The sequence below is a fragment of the Heterocephalus glaber genome, unplaced genomic scaffold (assembly GCF_053883595.1).
Source record: "Heterocephalus glaber isolate CG9 unplaced genomic scaffold, H.glaber_assembly_v1.0 deba00001720, whole genome shotgun sequence".
NCBI classification, from domain to species: Eukaryota; Metazoa; Chordata; class Mammalia; order Rodentia; family Bathyergidae; genus Heterocephalus; species Heterocephalus glaber.
This window is the reverse complement of record NW_028258433.1, coordinates 8,373,765-8,397,262: the sequence shown is the minus strand read 5'-3', so window position 1 is coordinate 8,397,262 and position 23,498 is coordinate 8,373,765. Positions and strand designations below refer to the sequence as shown.

At 38.7% G+C, this 23,498-nt stretch overlaps 1 protein-coding gene across 4 annotated transcripts in view; it reads left to right on the top strand.

Moving 5' to 3' along the window:
* The window catches only part of Dclk1 (doublecortin like kinase 1), a 381,164-nt gene that overhangs the window by 187,362 nt on the left and 170,304 nt on the right, over window positions 1–23,498 (top strand). For all 4 annotated transcript variants that reach the window (XM_004854738.4, XM_087199508.1, XM_087199509.1 and 1 more), the window contains one exon: window positions 23,399–23,498. In XM_004854738.4, the coding sequence (XP_004854795.1) occupies window positions 23,399–23,498 (100 nt within the window). The remainder of the gene's footprint in view (window positions 1–23,398) is intronic.

Genomic DNA, 23,498 nt, shown 5'->3' with positions numbered 1-23,498 from the left:
GTTCTTGGGGTCTTCTATATAGAGTATCATGTCATCTGCAAATAATGACAATTTGACTTCTTCATTACCTATCTTTATTCCTTTTATTTCTTTCTCTTGTCTAATTGCCATGGTTAATGTTTCCAGAACTATATTGAACAAGAGTGGGGATAGTGGACATTCTTGTCTTGTTCCTGATTTTACTGTGAAGGATTTCAGTTGTTGACCATTTCGTATGATATTGGCTGTTGGTTTTTCATAGATGGCTTTTATCAGTTTGAGGTAGAGACCATCTATTCCAATTTTTTGTAGGGTTTTTATCATAAATGCATGTTGGATTTTGTCAAATGCTTTTTCTGCATCTATGGAGATAATCATATGGTTTTTGTCCTTGGCTCCATTGATAGAGTGTATTACATTGATTAATTTTCATATATTGAACCATCCCCGCATCCCTGGGATGAATCCCACTTGATCAGGGTGTATGATCTTCTTGATGATCTTCTGCATTTTGTTTGCCAGTATCTTATTAAGGATTTTTGCATCTATGTTCATTAGTGAGATTGTCCTATAGTTCTCTTTTTCAGTTGGGTCTTTCTCTGCTTTGGGGATCAAGGTGATGCTTGCTTCCAGGAATGAATTTGGGAGTATTGCTTCCTTTTCAATTTCATTGAAGAGTTTAAACAGTAGTGGCAGCAGTTCCTCTCTAAATGTCTTGTAGAATTCAGCAGTGAAGCCATCAGGGCCCGGGCTTTTCTTAGTTGATAAGTTTTTAATTACATTTTCAATTTCATTGGTTGATATTGGGTCATTTAGAATTTTTAGGTCTTCTTCGTTCAAGTTTGGTAATTCACTCGTATCTAGGAATCTGTCCATTTCTTCTGTATTTTCCATCTTATTGGCATATAGGTTCTCAAAGTAGGTATTGATGATCCTCTGGATTTCTGCTGGGTCCATTGTAATTTCACCCTTTTCATTCCTGATTGCATGGATTTGGGCCTTTTCTTTCCTTTTTTGATGAGTCTGGCTAAGGGTTTGTCAATTTTGTTTATTCTTTCCAAGAACCAACTCTTGGCTTCATTGATTTTTTTGTATCATTCTCTTAGTCTCCATTGCATTGATTTCTCCTCTGATCTTTATAATTTCCTCCCTTGTATGAGCTTTGGGGTTGTCCTGCTCTTCTTCTTCTACAAGCTTGAGGTTCAGCATCAGGTTGTTTAATTGGGCTCGTTCTGTTTTCCTAATATGCATATTCACTGGTATGAATTTCCCTCGTAAGACTGCTTTCATTGTGTCCCATTGATTCCGATATGTTGTATTGTCATTGTCATTTAATTGAAGGAACTGTCTGATTTCTTCTTTAATTTCCTGTGTGACCCATTGGTTATTCAGAAGTGTGTTGTTCAATTTCCACTTGTTTATGAAATTTTTTGAGTTTCTTTTGCTATCGATCTCCAATTTCATCACACTATGGTCTGATAATATACAGGGGATAACTTCAATTCCTTTGCACTTACTTAAACATGTTCTATGTGTGAGTATGTGGTCTATTTTGGAGAATGACCCATGTGCAGCTGAGAAAAATGTGTATTCTGATTTTGTGTGGTGGAAGACTCTGTAAACATCTGTGAAGTTCATTTGTTCAAGAGTTTGATTGAGTTCTAGTATTTCATGACTTATTTTTTGTCTAGTTGATCTATCTATTTGTGACAGTGGGGTGTTGAGGTTCCCCACTACAATTGTATTAGTGCATATATGACTTTTCATGTCTGTTAGTATTTGTTTTATATAGTTGGGTGCACTAGTGTTTGGTGCATAGATATTTATGATTGTCATCTCTTCCTCTTGGATTCTTCCCTTTACAAGGATGTAGTGTCCTTCTTCATCTCTCTTAATCAGCATTGATTTGAAATCTACTTAATCTGTAAAGAGGATAGCTACTCCTGCTTTTTTTCAGGTTCCCATTGCATGCAGTATTGTTTTCCGCCCTTTAACTTTCAGTCTATGATGTTCCTTTTGAGTTAAGTGTGTTTCTTGTATGCAGCATATTGTTGGATTTTGCTTCTTGACCCATTCTGCCAGTCTGTTTCTTTTGACTGGTGAATTGAGACCATTAACACTGATGGTTATAACTGAAACGTATTGACTTGTCATTGCCATGACTTTTTCTTTTTGTTGTGTTCTCCCCCTTTCCATTTAATTTCTTGTCATGCCAGATGGGTTCATTCTGCTTTGCTTCCTGGGGTTGTGATCGTCAATGTCTGTTCCTAGGCTATTGTGTAAAATTCTTTGGAGTGCTGGTTTGGTATTCACGAAGTTCCTAAGGTGCTCTTTGTCATGAAAGTATCTTATTTCTCCATCCAGTTTGAAAGATAGTTTTGTAGGGTACATCAATCTGGGTTGGAAGCTGTTTTCCTTTAGGGCTTGGAATATGTCACTCCAAGCTCTTCTTGCCTTGAAGGTTTGCGTTGAGAAGTCTGCTGTGATTCTGATGGGCTTTCCTTTGTATGTGATTTGTTTCTCTTCTCTAATTGCTTGTAGAACTTTGTTCTTCTGCTGAGTTTCTGGAATCTTAACAATTATATACCTATGTGTAGATTTTTTTTGATCACGGCTATTTGGAGTCCTATATGCTTCACTTATCTGTATGTCAAGCTCTTTTCCCCTGCTTGGGAAGTTTTCTGCCATTATTTCTGTGAAGAGATTTTTTATGTCATCTCCACTCTCTTCTGTTTCTTCATTGACTCCAGTTAGTCTTATGTTATTCTTCTTTGCATCATCTAGCAACTGCTGGATTGGTTTCTCATGTTCCCTTATAATTTTGAAGCAATTTTTCTTTTCCTGGTCACTAATTACAATCTTATCTTCTATATCTGAAATTCTGCCCTCACATTGGCTCATTCTGCTGTGTAGACTTTCAATGGAGTTTTTCATATCCTGGAAATCTATTTGCATCTGTTTTATGGATTCCATTTGTTTCCTATGTTTGGATTCCATCATGTTTTTGAGCTCCTCTCTAGATTTACTAATCATGTCTTGCACTAGGAGCCCAATTTCTCCTGTTATCTGAGAAATTATTTCTGATTTCATTTTTTCCAGATCCCCTTTTGTTGCCAGTTCAGTGGGTCCAGGTGGTTGAGTATCCGAGTGTTTCTTCTCATTTCCTTTTGGGGTTGCTGTAGGTGATCTGGAAGTCTGGTTTTGAGACTTATTTATGTGTTTTCTCATTTCGACTGGGGCGGGGGGCTGTTAGCACCTGCACGGATTCCCTCTTCTGAGCTGGGAAACATGGGACAGGGGCCAGGAGCAATGGTAGGGATGGTGGCCCAAAAGCCCTTTCCTGTGGGCTGGGAGCAGCAGGAGGGATGGTGGCCAGGAAGCCCCTTCCTCTGGACCAGCAGCAGTGGGATGGCAGCTCAGAAACCCCTATCTCTGGGCCAGGAGTGGTAGGAGGGATGGTGGCCCAGAAGCCCCTTCCTCTAGGCCAGGAGCAGCGGGACAGAAGGTGGCCCAAAAGCCCTTTCCTCTGGGCTGGCAGGAGCGGGAGGGATGGTGACCAAGAAGCCCCTTCCTCTGGACCAGGAGCAGTGGGATGGTGGCTAAGAAGCCCGTACCTCTGGGCCAGGAGCAGTGGGACTCAGTACTGTGGTCTGGTGGTCTGGTGTCCTCTGCATCTTTGTAGTGTGGAACCAGGTGGCTCTACAGAGGAGTGGGGGGGGGGCGGGGTCCAGTGGATTGTTGCCAGGGCACAGGCTTATTTGGCGTATTCCCTGAGACTCGGGACCTTGGTAGGGCATGTGCAGACCTGCCTGTCTGCATTGGGCTTATTCGCCCTGTTCCCCGTGACTTGGGACCTTGGTAGGGCATGCGCAGACCTGCCTGTCTGCAGTGGGGTGATCTGAGTAATTATTTCTGATTTCATTTTATCCCAGATCCTCTTTTGTTGATGGTTCAGAGAGTCCAGGTGGTTGAGTATCAAAGTGTTCCATCTTGTTTCCCTTTGGGGTTGCTGTAGGTGATCCAGAAGTCTGTTTTTGAGGCTTGTTTATGTGTCTTCTCATTTCCATGGGGCGGGGGTGCTTCTGGCACCCACGCAGCTCACCTTCTCTGCCCTAGAAGCCTGGGATGGAGGCAGGGAGCTTCCTTCCATCTGAGCTTCACTGCCCTAGGAGCCTGACATGACAGTGGGGGAATCTTCCTTCTGGGTGCTGGGATGGGCTCACCCTCTCTGCCCTAGGAGCCCAGGATGGAGGCAGGGAGCTTCCTTCTGGGTGCTGGGACCAGCTGAGCTTCACTGCCCTAGAGCTCCTCTATTTTTTTATCTGTGTCCCCTCTAGCTTTATTAATCATGTTTTACACCATGGGCACAATCTCTGCTGTTATCTGAGAAATTATTTCTGATTTCATTTTTTCAAGATTCTCCTTTGTTGCCAGTTCAGGATGTCCAGTTGGTTCAGTATCAGAGTGTTCCATCTCGTTTCCCTTTGGGGTTGCTGTAGGTGATCTGAAAGTCTGGTTTTGAGACTTGTTTACGTGTCTTCTCTTTTTGATGGGTGGGCAGTGCTGTTGGCACCCACATGGCTCACCTCCTCTGTGCTGGGAGCAGTTCAATGGCAGCCCAGAAGCCCCTTCCTCTGGGCTAGGGGTGGTGGAATGGCAGCCCCACAAAGGGGCATACTTTCTCTACATCTTCACTAGCACTTGTTATTTTCTGTTTTGTTTGTTTGTTTGATGTAGACCATAATGGGTGCCACCCATTTCAGTTTTCAAATGAGTTATATTTTCAGAAAGTTCTTCATGTTTCTTGTATTTGTTTTAAAGTTATCTCTTTACTTTGAACTAATTCTGAACTTTCCCCATTATTTCTCTCTGTGATTTTCTTCTTTTGGTGATGAGAATTTCCAAATCTTTTCCAGTTTCTCATTGTTCTTGATTTTGAAACTTTTATCACTCTTATTTCTGACTCTGACCCTATTTCTAAGGTTGGGCACACTACAAAAGAAAATGGCTTAAAGAAAGTAAGAAAAGGACTTCTTCGTTTAACTTTGGTAATTCACTCGTATCTAGGAATCTGTCTATTCTTCTGTGTTTTCCATCTTGTTGGCATATAGGTTCTCAAAGTAGATATTGATGATCCTCTGGATTTCTGCTGGGTCTGTTTTAAGTTCACCCTTTTCATTCCTAATTGCATGCATTTGGTCCTTTTCTTTCCTTTTTCTGGTAAGGTTGGCTAAGGGTTTGTCAATTTTGTTTATTCTTTCCAAGAACCAACTCTTGGCTTCATTGATTTTTTGTATTGTTCTCTTAGTCTCCATGGCATTGATTTCTGCCCTGATCTTTATAATTTCCTCCCTTGTATGAGCTTAGGGTTTGTTCTTTTCTTCTTTTTCTAGAAGCTTGAGGTTCAGCATCAGGTTGTTTAATTGGCTCATTCTGTTTTCCTAATATGTGTATTCACTGCTATGAATTTCCCTCATAAGACTGCTTTCATTGTGTTCCATAGATTCCGATATGTTATGTTGTCATTGTCATTTAATTGAAGGAACTGTCTGATTTCTTCTTTAATTTCCTGTGTGACCCATTGGTTATTCAGAAGTGTGTTGTGCAATTTCCATGTGTTTATGAAATTTTTGTGGAGAACGACCTGTGTGCAGCTGAAAAGAATGTGCATTCTGATTTTGTGGGGTGGAACATGCTGTAAACATCTGCTAAGTTCATTTGTTCAAAAGTTTGATTGAATTCTAGTATTTTGTTTATTATTTTTTGTCTAGTTGATCTATCTATTTGTAACAGTTGGGTGTTGAGGTCCCCCACTACTATTGTATTAGTGCTTCTATGATTTTTCATGTTTGTTAGTATTTGTTTTATATAGTTGGGGGCCCTAGTGGTTGGTGCATATATATTTATGATTGTCATCTCTTTCTCTTGGATTATTCCCTTTATAAGGATGTAGTGTCCTTCTTGAAAAGGAGGCAAGTGCCCTTCCCTACCCTTGGACACCTGTCCTCCTGGAAGAAGGGGCCAGGGTGTGGTTTCTTATCTATCCATTAGCTGCTTTTTCATGCGTTTTCCTTCATGAGAGGACATTTCAAGGTTTCCTTGAGCAAGATTTTTCCTTTCTGCACTTCATGAAGCAAGTGATAAGCTAAACTCCCTAGGAAAGTAAATATTTTTAAATGAAAGTACATCACTTACAGTCAAGTGAATAAAACCTGGCTGAGAAAGAGCATGTGGGTTGTGGCCCACACCACACAACCTCCAGATGGTCATGTTCATTCCATTAAATGTGCATCAAAGAACCAGAGGACCTGCTCCTTTGCATTGACTGGTCACTTGCATGAAGATGGTCGGCACATGCCCCACTTTCTTTGTTAGTTGGAGCAGAGCAGCAATTTATTTGCATCCACAGAATATTCTTTTACCCCTGAAAGATGGATGTGTGTACTTACATGTAGAAATTATTAGTATCATGAATGACCTACACTGTGGTGAGAAGACTTGCAGATAAGGAAGGAAACCAGAAAGTAGATATCAGGATGGTGTCTTCTAGGGTGTCACAGAAAGCAACTTGTTGATTTCATGTCAAGACAATTTAAGTTGTGACTTATGTCAGGGTTTGGCAAATTTGTGCTGAGAAGGATCAGATAGAAAATATTTTAGGCTTTGTTCATCATGCAGTCTGCACTGAACCACATGAGCCTTTGTATCCACAGGATCTACATCTGCAGATTCAACCAACTGTGGATGGAAAGTACTGGGGGAAATCAGGCATGGTGGTACACACCTGTGATCCTAACCATCTGGGAGGCTAACTTAGAAGGATCACCCAGCCTGGGCAGTGTGACAACTTAGCAAGACCCTATCTTTAAAAATGATAAAAAGGTGGTGTGAGTCCCTGGCTTCACCCCCCAACATCCCCCACCCCAAATAAAAATACAGCAGGGGAAAAAGAATTACATCTATATTAGACATGTATAGGTTTTCCTTGTCATTATTCCTTAAAAAATATAACAGCCATTATCATGGTATTTATATTATATTAGGTATTATGAGTAATGCAGAGATGATTTAAAGTATACAGAAGGATGTATGTAGGATAGGTAGGATGTCAGGAAAAGTTATACCATTTTATATACAGGACTAAGCATCTGCAGGTTTTATTACCCACAAGGGGACCCTGGGTATACTAAGGTTCAACATATTGCTCAACTCTGCAGTTTATCTCCAGTTCCACTATTCACAATGCGTAAACAAATGAGCAAGCCTGTGTTGACTAACATTTTGTTCATGGGCCCTGAAATTTGAATTTCTACGATTTTTACCTGACACAAAATGTGATTCTTCTTTTGTTTTTTTCCAACCATTTTAAAATGTAAAGGCCATTCTTAGCTTACAGGCTAGAGAAAAATAGGCAATGGGGCCAGATTTGGCCCAAGGACCTCAGTTTACAAAACCTTTAGAAGTCAGAACTTCCAAGAGTCCTTCTTTTTGATGCTTAATTTTTTCCATGTGTAGAAAAACTTGGATACAAGCAAAATAAAATGTATGCTCTAACAAGTCATTTGGAAAGATGTGAATTTACAAAATGCAAATAAGTATTTCCCACATGCCTTGGTGTGATTTGGGTAAGTGACTTAATGATGTCATGAAGGTAGAGTCACGGGTAGGAAGTGAGCCTGCCAAAGAGGAAGGGAGGATGGAGAGTTTTAAGCCTTGGCAATGCCTATGAATTCTTAAATCATGCATTCGGGCAGGGTGCCTGTTCGTTTCCTCTTTTACAACATATTTGCACCTGGAATTCTTACAGTGTCATTGTTAATGAAAATTTTCTTTTTCTCCCTCTCACAACCCTATATTATAAATTCTCAGAACCTGGCATTTTAGTCCACATTACTTGTGACTATCTTTAACTCTGCAATTTTAGACACCCCTTTAGCTTCTAAATGTAGGAAATCTGCATAGGAAATGAACCATAATAGTTCTTGATTATTCCCAATTATCTTCTTATAATTCAACACAAGAGAATTTTATTGGATTGGGCTCTTAAGGTATTTTTAATCTGAAAAAGATGGTCTTCCCCAAGTTTAACTTTATAATGTAGTAATAATTTAACTACTATTTCCTCTTTATGCAAGTATTTATATTTTAAAAGATGTTTCCCCAAATTGTTGCAGTACTGTGGCAATAATTTACCCATTTCAGAGTTTTAGAAACACAACACTGAAGCTCTAAATTATTAGAGTAGAATGTACCAAAAATTTACTATTAACTTTTAACCTCTTGGTGTAAAATCGATTTTTTTTTTTTGGTACCAGGGATCGAACTCGGGACCTTTTGCTTTCAAGGCCGGCGGTGGCACCACTGAGCTAAATCTCTGGCCCTAAAAATCAATTCTTGACTATCCCAGTCTTCATATTCATAAAACATGGCTAAAAAAGTTTCATATTGGTCTCCTACCCTACCAAAACATCCAGTAAGAGCACCTAGTAAGATCTATAATTAACTTTATTTTCCTTGTTGCTCAATGTACGAGCCCTTCCACATAGTGATAAAGCTGCCTTTTCTTTCTTCCGTGCTTCAGTCATAGGAGGCTTGCAATAAACATTCACCCCTGGCTTGCCCTTTGTATGTGAAACAAAAGCTAGGAGAAGAATGGCCCATTTAGTATAAACCCTCATTTTAGAGAAGACAAAACTGGTGCCCAGACAGATTAGGATTGCAGTGGGAGTGATTTACAGAGTCACTTAGAAGAATCCGGCTGCACTGATCCAGGCTACAGAATCTCAGGGTCCTGTCTATTACAGGCTTGTTCTTAGGGCATTGTCACCACTCCCTGTTACAATTGTAGAACTTGAGGTGCTTCATAAAGGCTTTTCAGTCCTTAATTCACTATTCTGTGTATGTAATGTAAGACAACTAAAAATGAACAAAGCAGAAAAGAGTAAAAGAAAATAAGAGAGCCCAGATGATGCAGGGTTTTTACAATCTTTGTCCATTCAAGAACTGGTTGCTGTTGCATAAGTGGTAACTGGTATAGATATACAGTGAATAAAAACCATGTTTCCAGTTTAACAGAACCTATATAATGCTTTATGATTAGACGAGATCAGGCATGTTCAGAATGGTACAGCCATAAACAATATGTAACATTTTAATAGCGTGTCCTAGGCTTCAGAGTTTGTCTTTAACACTCCACAGAACTTAATTAAGGTCAATGGAAAAATGAAGCCATTAATAGATGACATTACTAAAAATCTCCAAGCTTCAGTTCAAAACAAGAACCTGTTAGTTTTTGAACCTTCCTTCTTACTCTTTTAGTCAAAGTGAGAAGATTGTGTTTTGTAAAAAAAAAAAATTTATTCTCTATATTTTTGTGTGCATGAAAAATGCACACTTCTGTCAGTTTACAGAGACTACTGTAACAAATTACTATGATCTGGGAGGCCAGAAGTCTGAGCTTGAAGTGTCAACAAAATTAGACCCTTCTAAAGGCTGAAAGGGACATACTTGTTCCCTGGCTTCTGGTGTTTGCTGCCAATCTTTGGTACCACTTGGCTCATGCAACTATCATCCTGATTTCTGCCTTCACTTTCACCTGACATTCTTCCTGTGTACATATCTGTGTCCAAATTTTCCCTTCTTATAAGGTCAACAGTCATCCTTGATAAGAAGGTCATGCAACTCCAGTACAACTTCATCTTTAATTGTTTCTACAGTGACCCTATATCCAAATAAGATTGTATTCTTAGTTATGAACACTGGGGTTCACAGTTCAACCCAGAGCAATACCCTTCACTGAGATATTGCAAACAATAAAAAATTTCCTCACAGTTCATTTAAAGACGTTTCTTGAATTCAAAAAATTTTGTCAACAGTTCATGTGTTTGAACACTGAAGGGCAGCATAACACTAGAATAATTCACAAAAGAAATGTATGGCTCAATTATTTTAGAAATTAAGTTATGATGATTTTTTTCTAAATGCATTTATAATCATAGCAGCCATGTATGGTGATTTTAACTTTATCATATCTGACGAGATGCAGTATTAGAGTCAGATGTAAAATGTGTGAGTGTGACCCATCGAAGTTTGTTTAAAAGACAAACAAGGAGATAGGCTCTATTTTGAGATTTATGTTGAATGGTTAAGCCTTTTGCTGTGGTTTCAAAGCTTTAAATTGCTGTTCTTGTGGCTGCTTTTGCTTGGATCTCATTTCCTTTACCATTGAGGAAGCTGTGATTGGCGTGGACACATGTTTCAGCCTGGAGGGAATGTTCAGTCTTCTACTTCTCAGACACTTGAAAAGAATATGATTTTTAGGAAATGTAAGGTGATAGCTCATATTAATTTAGTAATTGCACTGTGTTCCTCACTTGCAAGGAAAAGTGGATAATGTATGGCGGGGAGAGAATGTTATTTTCATGCACTTTGGTTAGCGTTGATTGCAGTTTGAAAGCCTTGCAGTTGTCTAAAATCTGACAGCTGTTAGAATAATTTTCCCTCTAAAAACAGTATAAGGGAAAGATGAACTGCAAACTGCTGATTTACTTTTGCCTTCTCATCCATGATTATTGTCTCTTCTGTGAGTAATCTTGGAATTTATACTTCACCAATGTTAACTTAAGGGCTATATGTTAGGTTTTTGTGCCTTTTCTTGAATACTTGCATCATGCCTTACACACACCCGTGACTTATCTCATCGAATTCTTTCTGTTACTCTAGGTGATAAATACAAAATGATCTTTGTTCTCCCTGAGGAAAAGTGGGAGTTACCAAATGTTGAGTAGGTGCCCCACATCACCCATAAATGAAACTGAACCTGAGGCCCTCTGAGTCCAGAGCCAGTGCTCAAAATCACTACTGTATGCTATTCTGTATTGGTCCATTGTTTAATATGAATTGGAACATTAAAAACAGGTAAACATACACACATTCTCATCCAAAGGTGGAGAACAGCTCCCTGTTTTAGGTGGATGTTTCCTATGAAAATGGACTGGACCATGAAGGATATCCAGATCCTATCATGCCCTTGCAAGGAGAGGCCATCAGTAGAAGACACTTTTGTGGAAGGAAAGAAGGTTTGTGTCAACTTACTCTTAACTTGTGAGAAACCCAATAAATAAAAGTCGACCACTAGAAATTATGTGTGAAAAGCTTATGTTGTTATCCTCTCACTTTGATGTTTTAGACCCTAAATCCACCACTTTCCCAATTGACTGAATTTTAGATACTTTAGTTCCTCGCTCCCAACTAGAACTAACATTTCTAGTAGTTTTTAATGGTCCTGGTGATTGTTTTCACATTTGAGTGGAGAAGATGTGGCCCAAAGGAAAACTGTTGCATATGGTTGATTTTTATTTTTAGAGACATTTTTCAGTCTTATAAAGGGAAGCTGATAGCTCTGAAACCATGTGTGGTGGATTGACTAATGGTCAACTTGTAACACCCAGCTGAACTGAAAATTGGCATGGTCTGGGCATGAAAGATCCACCTGAGGATTGTTACCAATAGCCATAAAAAGAGAACTGGAGGGGAAGATCTTGGCCTGTCGATTTGCTAGGAGAAGCTTGCTGCGAATGGTTTTCCCGATCCCAACTAGGCTGTTCTCATGGGAGGAGGAGCTTGAGATCTCACTGTTGCTAGGAATGGCTGCTGTTTTTGTCCGGGGCGGACTCTGATCTTCACCTTGAGCATCACTTCCTGGCTCCAATGTGGATCCCTCAGCTTGGTGGCACAAATCCTTCGTCGCACCAGTGTAGGTTTTCTGGCTTCCACCACTGGCCTTTGGGCCTTTCAGGTGCAGATCCTCAATATGAACAAGCATGAGACATTGCCTTGGGCTCTAGGCCACTGGCTGGACTCCTGGAGGACATTGCCTTGGGCTCTAGGACTTCAGCTGGACTTGTGTGGGAAACTGCTGGGATCTAGGCACTCAGTTGAATCCTTTGGGCTTCTATTCCAGTGTGCAGTTAATCTCTTGCACTCCTTTGCATTTGACTCTTTGGGTAATTATCATAAAATAACCTTATAAGTTATGTGTCCTGTATTTAATGTATTCCCTTGCTGAATCCTTCTGACTACAACACCATGATTAGCCTTTGCAGCCAGAGGATAACTTTAGGGATGGAAGAAGACAATGGATTGTACTCCTGGGCTCTATAGGAGGATTCTAATTTTGTTCAGTCTCTACTGACTGGTAACCTTTACTCTGAGATTTGCTGTTCTAGATTCTCCATGCTGTCTGTGCCTCTCAGGAAGGGAGAGGCATGATGATCAGGAGTGGGGAAAGAAAGCGAGGATGCAGAAAACAATCTCAGTTGGCAAATCCACCCCTTTCTCAGGACACAAGTGTAAGCACATGTGGGTGTACTCACACATGTGCACATACATACACATACATAAAACTTGCCTTATTGATTTTTTTATGGGCTCTAATTTCCAGAAATGGCAGGTCTTAACTTTACTCTACCCTACTTACAGAAATTTCAGGAAGTGAAGTCTGTCAGAAAGCCTGGTAGTTAGGGTGCCAGGACTTTTGGCTCAGACACTGGAACTGGCCCCTGGACATAGTATCTATGGCTAATGAGCACTGAGCATGGAATTCTCCCCCAGGATTGGAAACTGCCTGCTCATGGGTTGATTCCAGAACACAGATGTGTTTTATTTGGAATACACAATGATTTTTATAAAAATAAACTTACTAGAGTTTGTTTTGAGATTTTTATTTCAGAGATTTTTGAAATAAAAATCTGATTTCACTTCCTCTTAGGAAATTAATCAATCTGGCCTACTTTCCTATGTGGTGTGTTGAGCTGCCCAATTTACATGGGCGAGGTGTTCTAGGTTAGTGCAGTCCATATCAGTCCCTGTTGTCCGACTGTGCTAATGGCCACTGATTGCTCTGTTTGCTCTGTTTGATTATGTCTGGCCCACTTCATGGCTTATGTTACCTGCTAGACCTCTGTGGGCATTTGAGTCATGATAGATTACATTTGAGTCATGATAGATTACACCTACAGATCATGCATTGTAGGAAAATTGCAACTAGCCTCATATACCCCAATACCTGCAATATTAATATAGATCAGCATATATATATATATATATATATATATATATTGTATATATATATTTTTTCTTTTTTCTTTTTTCTTTTGTACCAGGGATTGAACTCGGGTCCTTGTGCTTGCACAGCAGGCAGCAAAACCACTGAGCTAAATCTCCAACCCTCAGCTCTTATATTTAAATAAAAAAGAATTATAGAAGCTCTAATATACATAGTATATGATGGAGAAAAAGGGAAAAATTGGCTTAGGGGGTTTTGTTCACCATATGTAATTTTTAAAAGACGATTCACTAAGATTATCTCCAAGTGTGTATTCATCATTGAGTACCCATTTCAGCATTTGTCTTGAAACTAAGCCTTCATTTTGCACTATAATCTTTTTTTATTTTACCACTGCCATCTTTTACCTGTGTTTCATACAATAATCTTAATTATTTTAATATAATTATGCAAAAACAGTATTATTATTCAAACAATTCAGAGATTTGTAATCTTAAAATTTGGCACTCAAATACATTTTTAGAAAAATAAGTATTTTTCTCCAAAAATATTCTCAAAGCCACATATAAATCTTTCCCAACTGCATTTGAGCATGGGTTAAAAATGAAATTTTATTCCTAAAGTAATTTTAGAATATAACTTTTGGTTCCATTTGTACTGAATACTACTAGGATGGTTATTATTAGTTAGTCACCATTAAGCACCCAATGAACAGAACACTGACCAATATCCTGCAAAGTACACAGAAAAGACAAAAGACTCTGCCCTCTGCTCATTAAATCAAAAGGCAAATAACACTACAAAGTGCCACCATATGCATGTGGTGATGGCGGTGATGGTTGATACTGGTGATACTGACGGTGAGGGTGGTGATGGTGGTAATGGTGACGATGATGCTCGTGGTAGTGATGATGATGATGGTGTTGACGGTAGCAAGTGGTGGTGGTAATGATGCTCGTGGTAGTAGAGATGGTGGTGGTGGTGGTGACGATGGGGGGATGGTGGTGATAATGGTAGCAGCTGTAATTGTGGTGGTTTTCATTTATGGGGGCAGCAGTGCTAGTGACGGTGATTGTCATGATGGTGTTAACATTCCTTTGGGAAATGTCAATTTTAGGGGATCGGCATTGTTTGACAAACATCACTTGAGAAGACTAATTTAAATTGTATAAAAATATCCCTTTTAATGTCAAGCCATCTATGCAGCTGAGTAGGTTAGAAAATAGAAATAGAAATATTTAAAGCATCTGGCTCCACACGTTAACATCAAGCAACATTTATAAATATTCCTGGCAGAGGGCCGGGGATTTAGCTCAGTGGTTCCATCGCCTGCCTTGCAAGCACAAGGACCTGAGTTCAACCCCCGGTACAAAAAAAAAAACAACCCAAAAATATTCCTGGCAGAAGCATACTTCCATCGCTTTGGAAATGTTATTCTATGCAATCTCAAGTGACAAAACCAGTGCACAACAGCATACAAGGCAAAGTGATTTATCTTTAGGTTTTTATCCTCAACCATATATCAATACTTTGGACTATAATTTTCTTGAAAAAACTTTTGCAAATCTTTTTTAAAGATGGAATTTTTTTTAAAGCTTTAAGTGAATGTTTGTAAATCAGAAGTTGCATAGAGTAAATCCAGGCTACAGGAGCATTTTGTATGGGTTTACATAGGACTGGTGGGTTTTTTTTTCAATCGAGGAAAGTAAAATTTAAAAACAATTTTTATTGTTAAAATGAGATACATGCTGAGTGTAATGGTGCATGTCTGTAATCCCAGCACTCTGGGAGGCTGAGGCTGGAGGACCACAAGTTCAAGCCCAGCCTGGTAATTTATCAACCTAGAGAAATCCTGCATCAAAATAAAAAATAAAAATGGGCTGGGGCTGTACCTTGGTGCAAAGCCCTTGGGTTCAATCCCTAGTACTAGAGAAAACATTGAAAACAAAAATGTAATATGGGAGCACTGTGCCTGGTGCTGCTTGTCTTGGACCTGGCATTATTATCTAGTTTGCCGTAGTCATGCTGATGGGTTTTTTGCCCACCTTATGAATTTAATTAGACTATTCAGATAAGCCAGTTTTGGGTTTTGACTACCCTTAATCTTGAAAACCCACCTTAAGGTAATTGACATGGGTTTGCTTCAGAATTCAGATCAGAGATTATTTGTACCCTTTCCTAAGAGACTACCGTGTTGCAGTTTTCATTTTCTTGGACTATGATTTAATTTCTTAAATGATAGAGTGGCTAAAGGAATAAGCTATGCTAAAGATGTAATAAAAAACAGTAAAGAATTTCTTACCAGGAAAAACAAAGCAAACCATCGGAAGCTGGGGACCACCTGTATTTAAAATTTAAAAACAAAAACAAGATAAATAATGACAGATCAGTGATTTGGAACAGGTTGCAATACCTTTAGGTATGTCTGAGTCTGAGACGGAGTGAGCCATGTCTTTCCAAGCCATGCTCCTCAGTCACGCAGAGGGACAGCAGCAATTGTAGCAGCTGAGAACACATCAACGGAGTGAATGCACTTTCAGTTCCGTACTTGTTTTTTCTCAGACTGACCCACCAAATTAAATTGCTGGCATTTCAAAGGAGAAAGTTTTCTTTTCTTTAACCTTCACCCTATTATCCCAACAGTAATTTCCACTTTTGCAAGACTGTCTCACAGTGTCAGGTTTTAAAACTTACAAAAATTTTCAGGATCTTTATTTTCCTCTCTCCAATTATTATTATTATTAAAATAATTTTTTCTCTTTTTATGCTATATCTTTCTCTAACCAAGAACCAAAGTTTCTCTGAATGACTTTTTAATCAGAAATTTCTAGTTAAAGAAACAATTGTAAAAATAAATTCCCACTTCCATAAGTTTATTATTTGAGAAATGAAGTGATGAAAAAAATCAAAGGACATTAATGTATTTTAATAAAAATAACACTTTCTAATATTTCTATGTGTCATTATAAAACTTCATTTAGAACCAGAAACATCTAGAATTACATGATTATAAAGCAGAAAAGTTCAAAATTGTTGACTTAAAACATTATGTGGCATAAGAACACCTGGTGTTAACAGAAAAGAATAGAAGCCAAGCATGGAATAAAGTTGGAATAGAAACTCTCTCTTGATTCAGTGTTGGCAAGATTGGAGGCCTAGAAGTGCCAAGTTTTAACTGAAGCCAATTATAATGGTCATGTCCTGAACTATGTAGACAGTAAGGTTGTTGACTTGGTGCCTTAGGTAATAACTAAGGTGGTAGATTTTTTTTTACAAAGTATAAACATTCCTTTCTGGTAAAGATAATTTCATTAAAATGAGCACAATAGAACCTTTAAGCCTACTGTCTCTAACTGGTATCAAGAAAATCAAGAAGAATGAGAAATTATAAGTAAATATTTTTTAAAAGAAAATTAAAACAGGATATGCCATACTCAATGATTCTCATAAATGGATTGAATTTCTTGGCTTTTATTTTTACAATGGCTTTAACCTAAAACTTATTAAATGAGTGACGATAAAATATTTCAGGGTCTCCAACACCAGGGCAGACACCTGATAAAGAAACAATTATTTCTCACATCAAATGTGGCCAGGGCTGTGAAGCTATCCCTTGTTTGGTTGGTAGAGGGCGAACTTGTAAAGAAAATACCTTTGCTAAGGCCCTGCTAAGAACCTGCCACAGCTCCCTGAAATCAGCGTCACCATGGAGATTTCATTCCAGTGAGGGAAAATGGATTCTATGCTCTCACTTTGGAAATGTGTAAATAGCAGATGGTTTTATTGCCTTTGTTTGAATCTCTGCCCTTGCAGAGCAACACAAGCCGGAAGCTCAGAAGAGAGAGAATTCTTATTTGTCTGCAGGCCCTTGTTTCCCCTGTATGCAGACTGGCTCCTGGGATGAGTTTGTACAATAACAAGTTAATGGAAAAGATACAAATTCAGATTTCACATAGGAAAAAGAATATGTTTTCCTTCAGTCAAAGAAATAATTCAAGCTTCACTTTTTTAAGGGCTGTTTTTATTAGACACTCATTATATACTACTAATGTACATATATGTGATAATTATTGATTGTAATGGTTTTACAAACTGAAATTTCTAATACACAGACTTCAGGGTACATGTTTCTATGCATTTGAATAGACTTATATCCCTGCAGCTTGGTATTTAAGAGCCTGCATTTAAATTCTAACTGGACTGGTTAATGTAAGTCCTTTATATCTGTAAAACTAGAATACTAATACCATAGTGTTAATCAGCTTTCCATCACTATCACATTGGGATAAAAAAACTGATAAAGAGTGAAAGTTTATTTTGGCTCATAGTTTTGGAGATTTCAGTCCATGATCATGATCCATTGGAGCTGTTGCAGCACATCATGGCAGGAAGACATAGCAGAGCAGATGACCCACCTCATAGCCAGGCAGCCAACAAGATGGAAAAGAAGGGGGTGAGATCTTCTAACCTCTTCAAGGGCACATCCCAGTGACATGAATGCCTCCCACTAGGCCCAGCCTCTTACTATTTCCTTTATTTTCCAGTCATGCAATGCTGCAGACCAAGCCTTTGTCATGTGGACGTTTGGAGGATGCTTAATATCTATCAACTGTTATCCAATAAATTCCTCATAGCAGAGAAGACTGAATAGAACAATATATATTGAGTATGAAATGTATTTGTGCATATAGAACTGTTCTTGTTGATACATCACACCAAAAAGACTTTTCACATTTTCTTTGTATCTTCATCATATAATCACTGTTGTACAACATATTAGAGCTAATACAGAAACTGATAAGCAACAGAATCTAATCAAATCATCCAAGTTCATACAATGACAGCAAATCTGTACTCAGAACCTAGGTATCCTAATCCTCCTTCAAGGCCTTTTCCAGGAAGTAATAATTCAAATCATCTGTGTTTTCTGAGATACTGCAGCTTTGACATTATACTATGTACCATAGAAGATAAACTCTGGAGCAATCAGTGAAAAGGAAGGAAAGTTTGATTTATATATAACCAAAGCACTGCGAACTGAAAGTTAATAGAATATTAATTGGGTGCATAAACAGATAATCTCCCTATAAATTACATATAATACATATACATTTTCTTTTTCTAGTGTAAGCTATTTCAACAGAATAAGTTTCTTAGAGGAATACAAATCTCTGGTTCCCACAAATCTTAAAGCTGGTGACAGGCCCCAAGAGTCTCTTAAGTTCAAATAATGATTCATGGGTGATATTAGCTGAATGCACTTGCAAATGACTTTTTACAGTATTATCTAATGGAGGCCTAATCAAAGTCAGAGGCAGGGACTATACACCACACTTGCATTAGCAGCTTCTACCAGCTTTGCACAAATTCCCTGATACTAATCCAAAGTATGATTTTTATCAGAATAATAATACCTATAGAATAATAATTCCCAATGAAATAAGAGAAACTCATTTGTTTCATTTTGTCCATTTCTGCTTAGAAAAGAAGCCTGATAGAATAATGTCCAGGAGCTACATACTGTGTTTTTAATTTTTAAAATCATTTTCTATTAAGTATACATTTGATTTATACTTACTTTGAAGTAAAATAAATTTAGTTAATAAAATAGTTAAAATTTATTGAGAACTTCCTATTTGTGACCGTAAGTCATCTGTCCTTAGAACAATTGATATGATACACTTAGGCACAGATGTGAACATCTAAGTTCCAGAGCTGAGTTTGCTCAGAATCCAGGCTCTGTGGACAATTTCCTGTTTCTAGGGAGCAGCCCCAGAGCAGACTCACTTTAATGCCAAAGAATGGCACCCAACAGGAAGCACTTCCTCTGTCCTGGGTGTAAGTGGGGTTTTTAGGAGGAGGAACTCATTTTAAGGTACCTGACTTCAGTTTTCTGACTTGCCCAAATCAATGAAAGTGGCAGAGCAAGGGCTGGAATTCAGATCATAGCCTTTGACAGAACCAGTGGAAGGTGATTCAAGTGACTCACCACTGAGTTACTGATTGGCAGTAGTACTAGAGGCATTCTTGAGTTTCTAAGACTGTAGATGTATGTACTGGAAAAGAAGTAAATACTTAGTTCTAAATGAAGGAAAGTTGTGTTCTGAAAGTCTAGCATGGGCTGACAAATAACAGGTGCTCAATAAATGCTTATTTAATGATGACTAGAGCTTCAGATCAGTTGATGAGTCTTATGGGATTGGAGTGGGTGGTAAAGATAGGACTTGAATTTGCAACTGTACTTTAGACCATCAGAGGGATTTAAATAGGCAAAGAGTAGTAGGAACAAATAGAAAACAGAAGAGATTTTCATACAGAAATTCCCTACACAAATAGGAATGATTAAGCCCCTTTTTAGAGAAGAATAAAGCAGATAAATGAGAACATATTTCACTTTAGAATGCTCCATCTACCTATCCATTCATCCATCCTTCCTTCCTTCCTTCCTCCCTTCCTCCCTTCACTCCTTCCCTCCTTCCCTCCTTCCTTCCCTCCTTCCCTCCTTCCCTCCTTCCCTCCTTCCCTCCTTCCTTCCTTCCTTCCTTCCAACAAATGCTCACTACATGTCAGGTGCTATATCACAACTAAAACAACTGGAATGATGAAAAGTAGCCAGGTTATGAGGCATCTGGAGTGCTAAACTCAGAAAGATGAGCTTTAACTTGATGATTGGAAGACATTCGTGGTTGTCAGAGCCACAGAATTGGATTTTGAAAGTTTACAAAGGAATAATAGACTAACAGAATGAATTGGAGAGGATGGAGGTGGAGTGAGAAAATGCATTAAAGGGGAATGCCAAGGTCCACAGGGAGGAGGATGAAACTGATGTGATGGCGAGGGTAACAGGGAGAAGGGTGGGAAAGGCCTGTTTTTTGAAAATGTTCCAGGGGGCAACTTGTGACCATAGTGAGACAGCAAGGAAGAGCAGCCATGAATGATACCAGGTCTTCTTGGGGGCAGGAAGATGATGGTGAAATGGGAAAGTGATCTTTTATTCTCTTTTCTCAAACTTGATATCTCTACCTTTGCATCCACCCTGAATCTAATCTTGATGAATTCTTCCCACATCTGATACCTGTTGAGCAGATTCCACAGCAGAAGAAGTCACCATCACTGTCCTCCTGTAGTAAGAAGCATGTTTTTCATCCGTAAATGGAACTTATTTTGTAAGCTGGTAACCATGCTGAATTTTTAGTACATCAGCTTTTAGAAGGAGTAACACTATACAGATATATAAAATTGAGTTATTACGCAAAGCACAGGATTTACATTTCTCTACTTTTATAATAACTTGGTATCAGAACATACAGTAATGCCTCAAGAATTCTCACAGTTGATTTGCCTAGAGAAAGGGGTTATAAGTCTCATTCTGTTATTCTTTTCTGTTAGATGGAATGTGTTACAGCCACCTCCAGATCAATGACTGAATGTGAGAGCATGGATAATTGGAGTGTACCAATTATCCTAAATCCATCTTTGTGTCTAAGCATCCCTTGATCTCAACTCTTTTTCAAAGCCTTCTTTTCCCAGTGAACAGTTCTATATTTGAATTTGGTCTACTGACCTTACCCACCTTTTCTAGTGGGAAGTTGTGAGCAGGGAAAAGGCAAAATGATGCAAAGCAGAAGGGACAGGAAACATCAGAGTTTCTGATAGTTCAACAGATTCTTTGCTTTTTGTCAGTGAAGCTTGGGAGGTAAATGAGTACACATTGCTCAGCACCAAATGACTCTTGCCTGTCTCTCTGTGCTGAGTGATGACAGTTACTTTTCCCTAACTATCACTGTGTTCTTTTCATATTCTTGGAATCCTGGTGTTGGAAAGAACATCAAAAGTTCATCATGTTTCATTTCCCACTTGCCAACAGAATTATGCCTAAACTATCCAAGATGGGTTGTAATCTTTTCTCTTCTTTAGGCCTCAGACTTGATACCTGGTCATCAGTAAAATGATGGGAATGAGTTGGCTGGCAACCTGCTTATGACATATTGTGGCTCTGACAGTTATTTACCCACTGAGCAATAACATTATAAGTACACGTTATAGATAAATGTGGTCTAGTTAGAACCTGTTGGTCTAAAATGCAAATGGGGAGAATGTGCAGAACGAAAAGATCATTTTCTTAGACAATAGTATTTTCACCTATCAGATATTTGTCATGATGTTTGGCATAAAGCAGGCACAGAGTAAAAGTTTGAGTGAGTAGATGAATTAGCAAATAAATATTGATTGGTGGAGAAGCAAGCACATTTGCCTGGGAAGAGTGTGGGTAATGGTTTTTCCTTTGTGTTCCCTGCATTCTTTTCTCTAAAGGGAACTCTGTAAGACACGAGTCTGTATGATGGAGTGTGAGAAAAAATCATTCTGGATTTTCCTGTCTCCTCTTTGGAGTTATGGCACACATTAGCAATTACAGGTTTTTCAAAGTTCAGATACAAAGAAACCCATTGGATAAGCTTGACATTTTGTTTCATCTTAGACCTCCTTTTTGCACAAACATATTAGCAATCCACACTTTAAGACATATTGTCCTTTGGGGCTCATTGTCAGATTTTTGCCTGAGGAAGAGATCATGTCTCATTTTTGTATGTCAGTGCTGTATGTTCTCTGGGATCTAGGAGGCATTCAGTGAGGACTTCCACGTGTAAGGTGAAAATGGCCTGTATGAGTTAGTTTGGAATGACACCAATGCTGCTAGAAAAAGCTGGGGTGTCATGAAGGTAAAGACGAGTGAGGTCAGGGTTGGAGTGAGGGAGAGGAATGACACAGAGAGCAGGTTTTGAATCCAAAGGGCCTCCATTTAAGCTAGGTTGAAGATTATGTCTTCTGACACCACGCTTAAGCTCTTGGCCCCTGTTCCTCAGGGATTACAGTATTCCCTTGATACCACCTGTACCTTCGAGCTTTCCTGGACAAAATAAGAAGTGACAACCACGGATGCCTTTATTCATAATTAATGTCAATTATCAAACTGTTTATAGAAATTTCCTTTTTAAAACTTTAGCCAGGTGATTATTTGAAAGTCAAAAGTTGTTTCAAAACACAATCTGAAGCCCAAACATCATAGTATTTTCTTTTTTTTTTTTTTTTTTTTTGGTGCCAGGGGTGGAACTCGGGTCCTTGCACTTGCAAGGCAGGCGGCAGAACCACTGAGCTAAATCCCTGGCCCCACATCACTGTGTTTAGATCTCCAAATAATGTCATGTTCTTCTGATTTACTACTTTCTCAACTTACTACACATGTGATATATCAAGGTAGTATTGCCAGGGGTTGACAAAGGTAAAGGATTTCAGAGGTGTCCATAGGTGGAATTACAGACAAATATGAGAGATGCTAATGATAAACACAGGTAAAGAGACTAACATTCCAGAAGGGTTTGTCGCTGGTACTCCATTAGCCATGAGGAAATGCTATTCCAAAGTCTTTTCCTAGAACTCTGAATGGGTGCCTTCACTGGCCGCTTTATGATTTACCCAAGTAGTTAAAGGAAATTGAAAATAAATAGAAATCTGCAGTGTTCCCATTGTTGGTATTACACATATTATGAACAAAGCCTTACAGTTCTCTCCAGATAGTGAAATGCTCAAAAATTATTCATTTTGGCTACATTTTCTTGCAAGAAAATGTACATTTGGTACATTTTCTTCTCTTAAAGTTCTTATTGGAGAACGAGTGGAAAAATATCAAAAGGTTGCATTAAAACTTTTCATGATAACAAGAAGTTGAAAGGTCTGGACATTTTAGTGTTTAGCATCACTTGAGTGGTGGATATATAGGTACTTTAGTCTGTATATTTAACCTCAGAATTAACTTAATTTTTAAATGACTGCTTTTATAAGAGATTCCACTTTTCTTTCTCTTAGAAGTGGAATGGGTCTAAAGGAGATTATTGTGTTCATAATTACAATATATATCTTTTCTTCAATGATCATCACGTGCATACAATGGCATCAGTTACTAGAAGACATAAAAGTATATGCTGACTTTTGTTGCTATCATGGAGATTTACATTCAGAAACGTGAGGGGGAGCTCCTTTCCCACATGTTGCTGCATCTATTTTATTATGGAAACAAAGGGCTCTTACCTCATAGCCTATTGATGTATCAAGTAATAAATGTGACAGTTACCGGTTCTATTTGCCCTATCCCGTCTTCCTGCAGAACTGAGACATAACATGTTTCTTACTAGGAACAGATGCTTAAGCCCTTCCTTTGAAATTCCCCTGGAGAAGCTGCCCTGTTGATTCCATTAGAGGGGAAGTGGCTTTATGCAGATGTCTACTTGCTGGGATGCATTGTTGTAATTGCTGTTCTGCCAGCCCTTCGCTGAGTACCATGCTTTTCTCTTGTAGGTGATGTGCCTTCAGGACTTTTTTGGTGACGATGACATTTTTATTGCATGTGGACCGGAGAAGTTCCGTTACCAGGATGATTTCTTGCTAGATGAAAGTG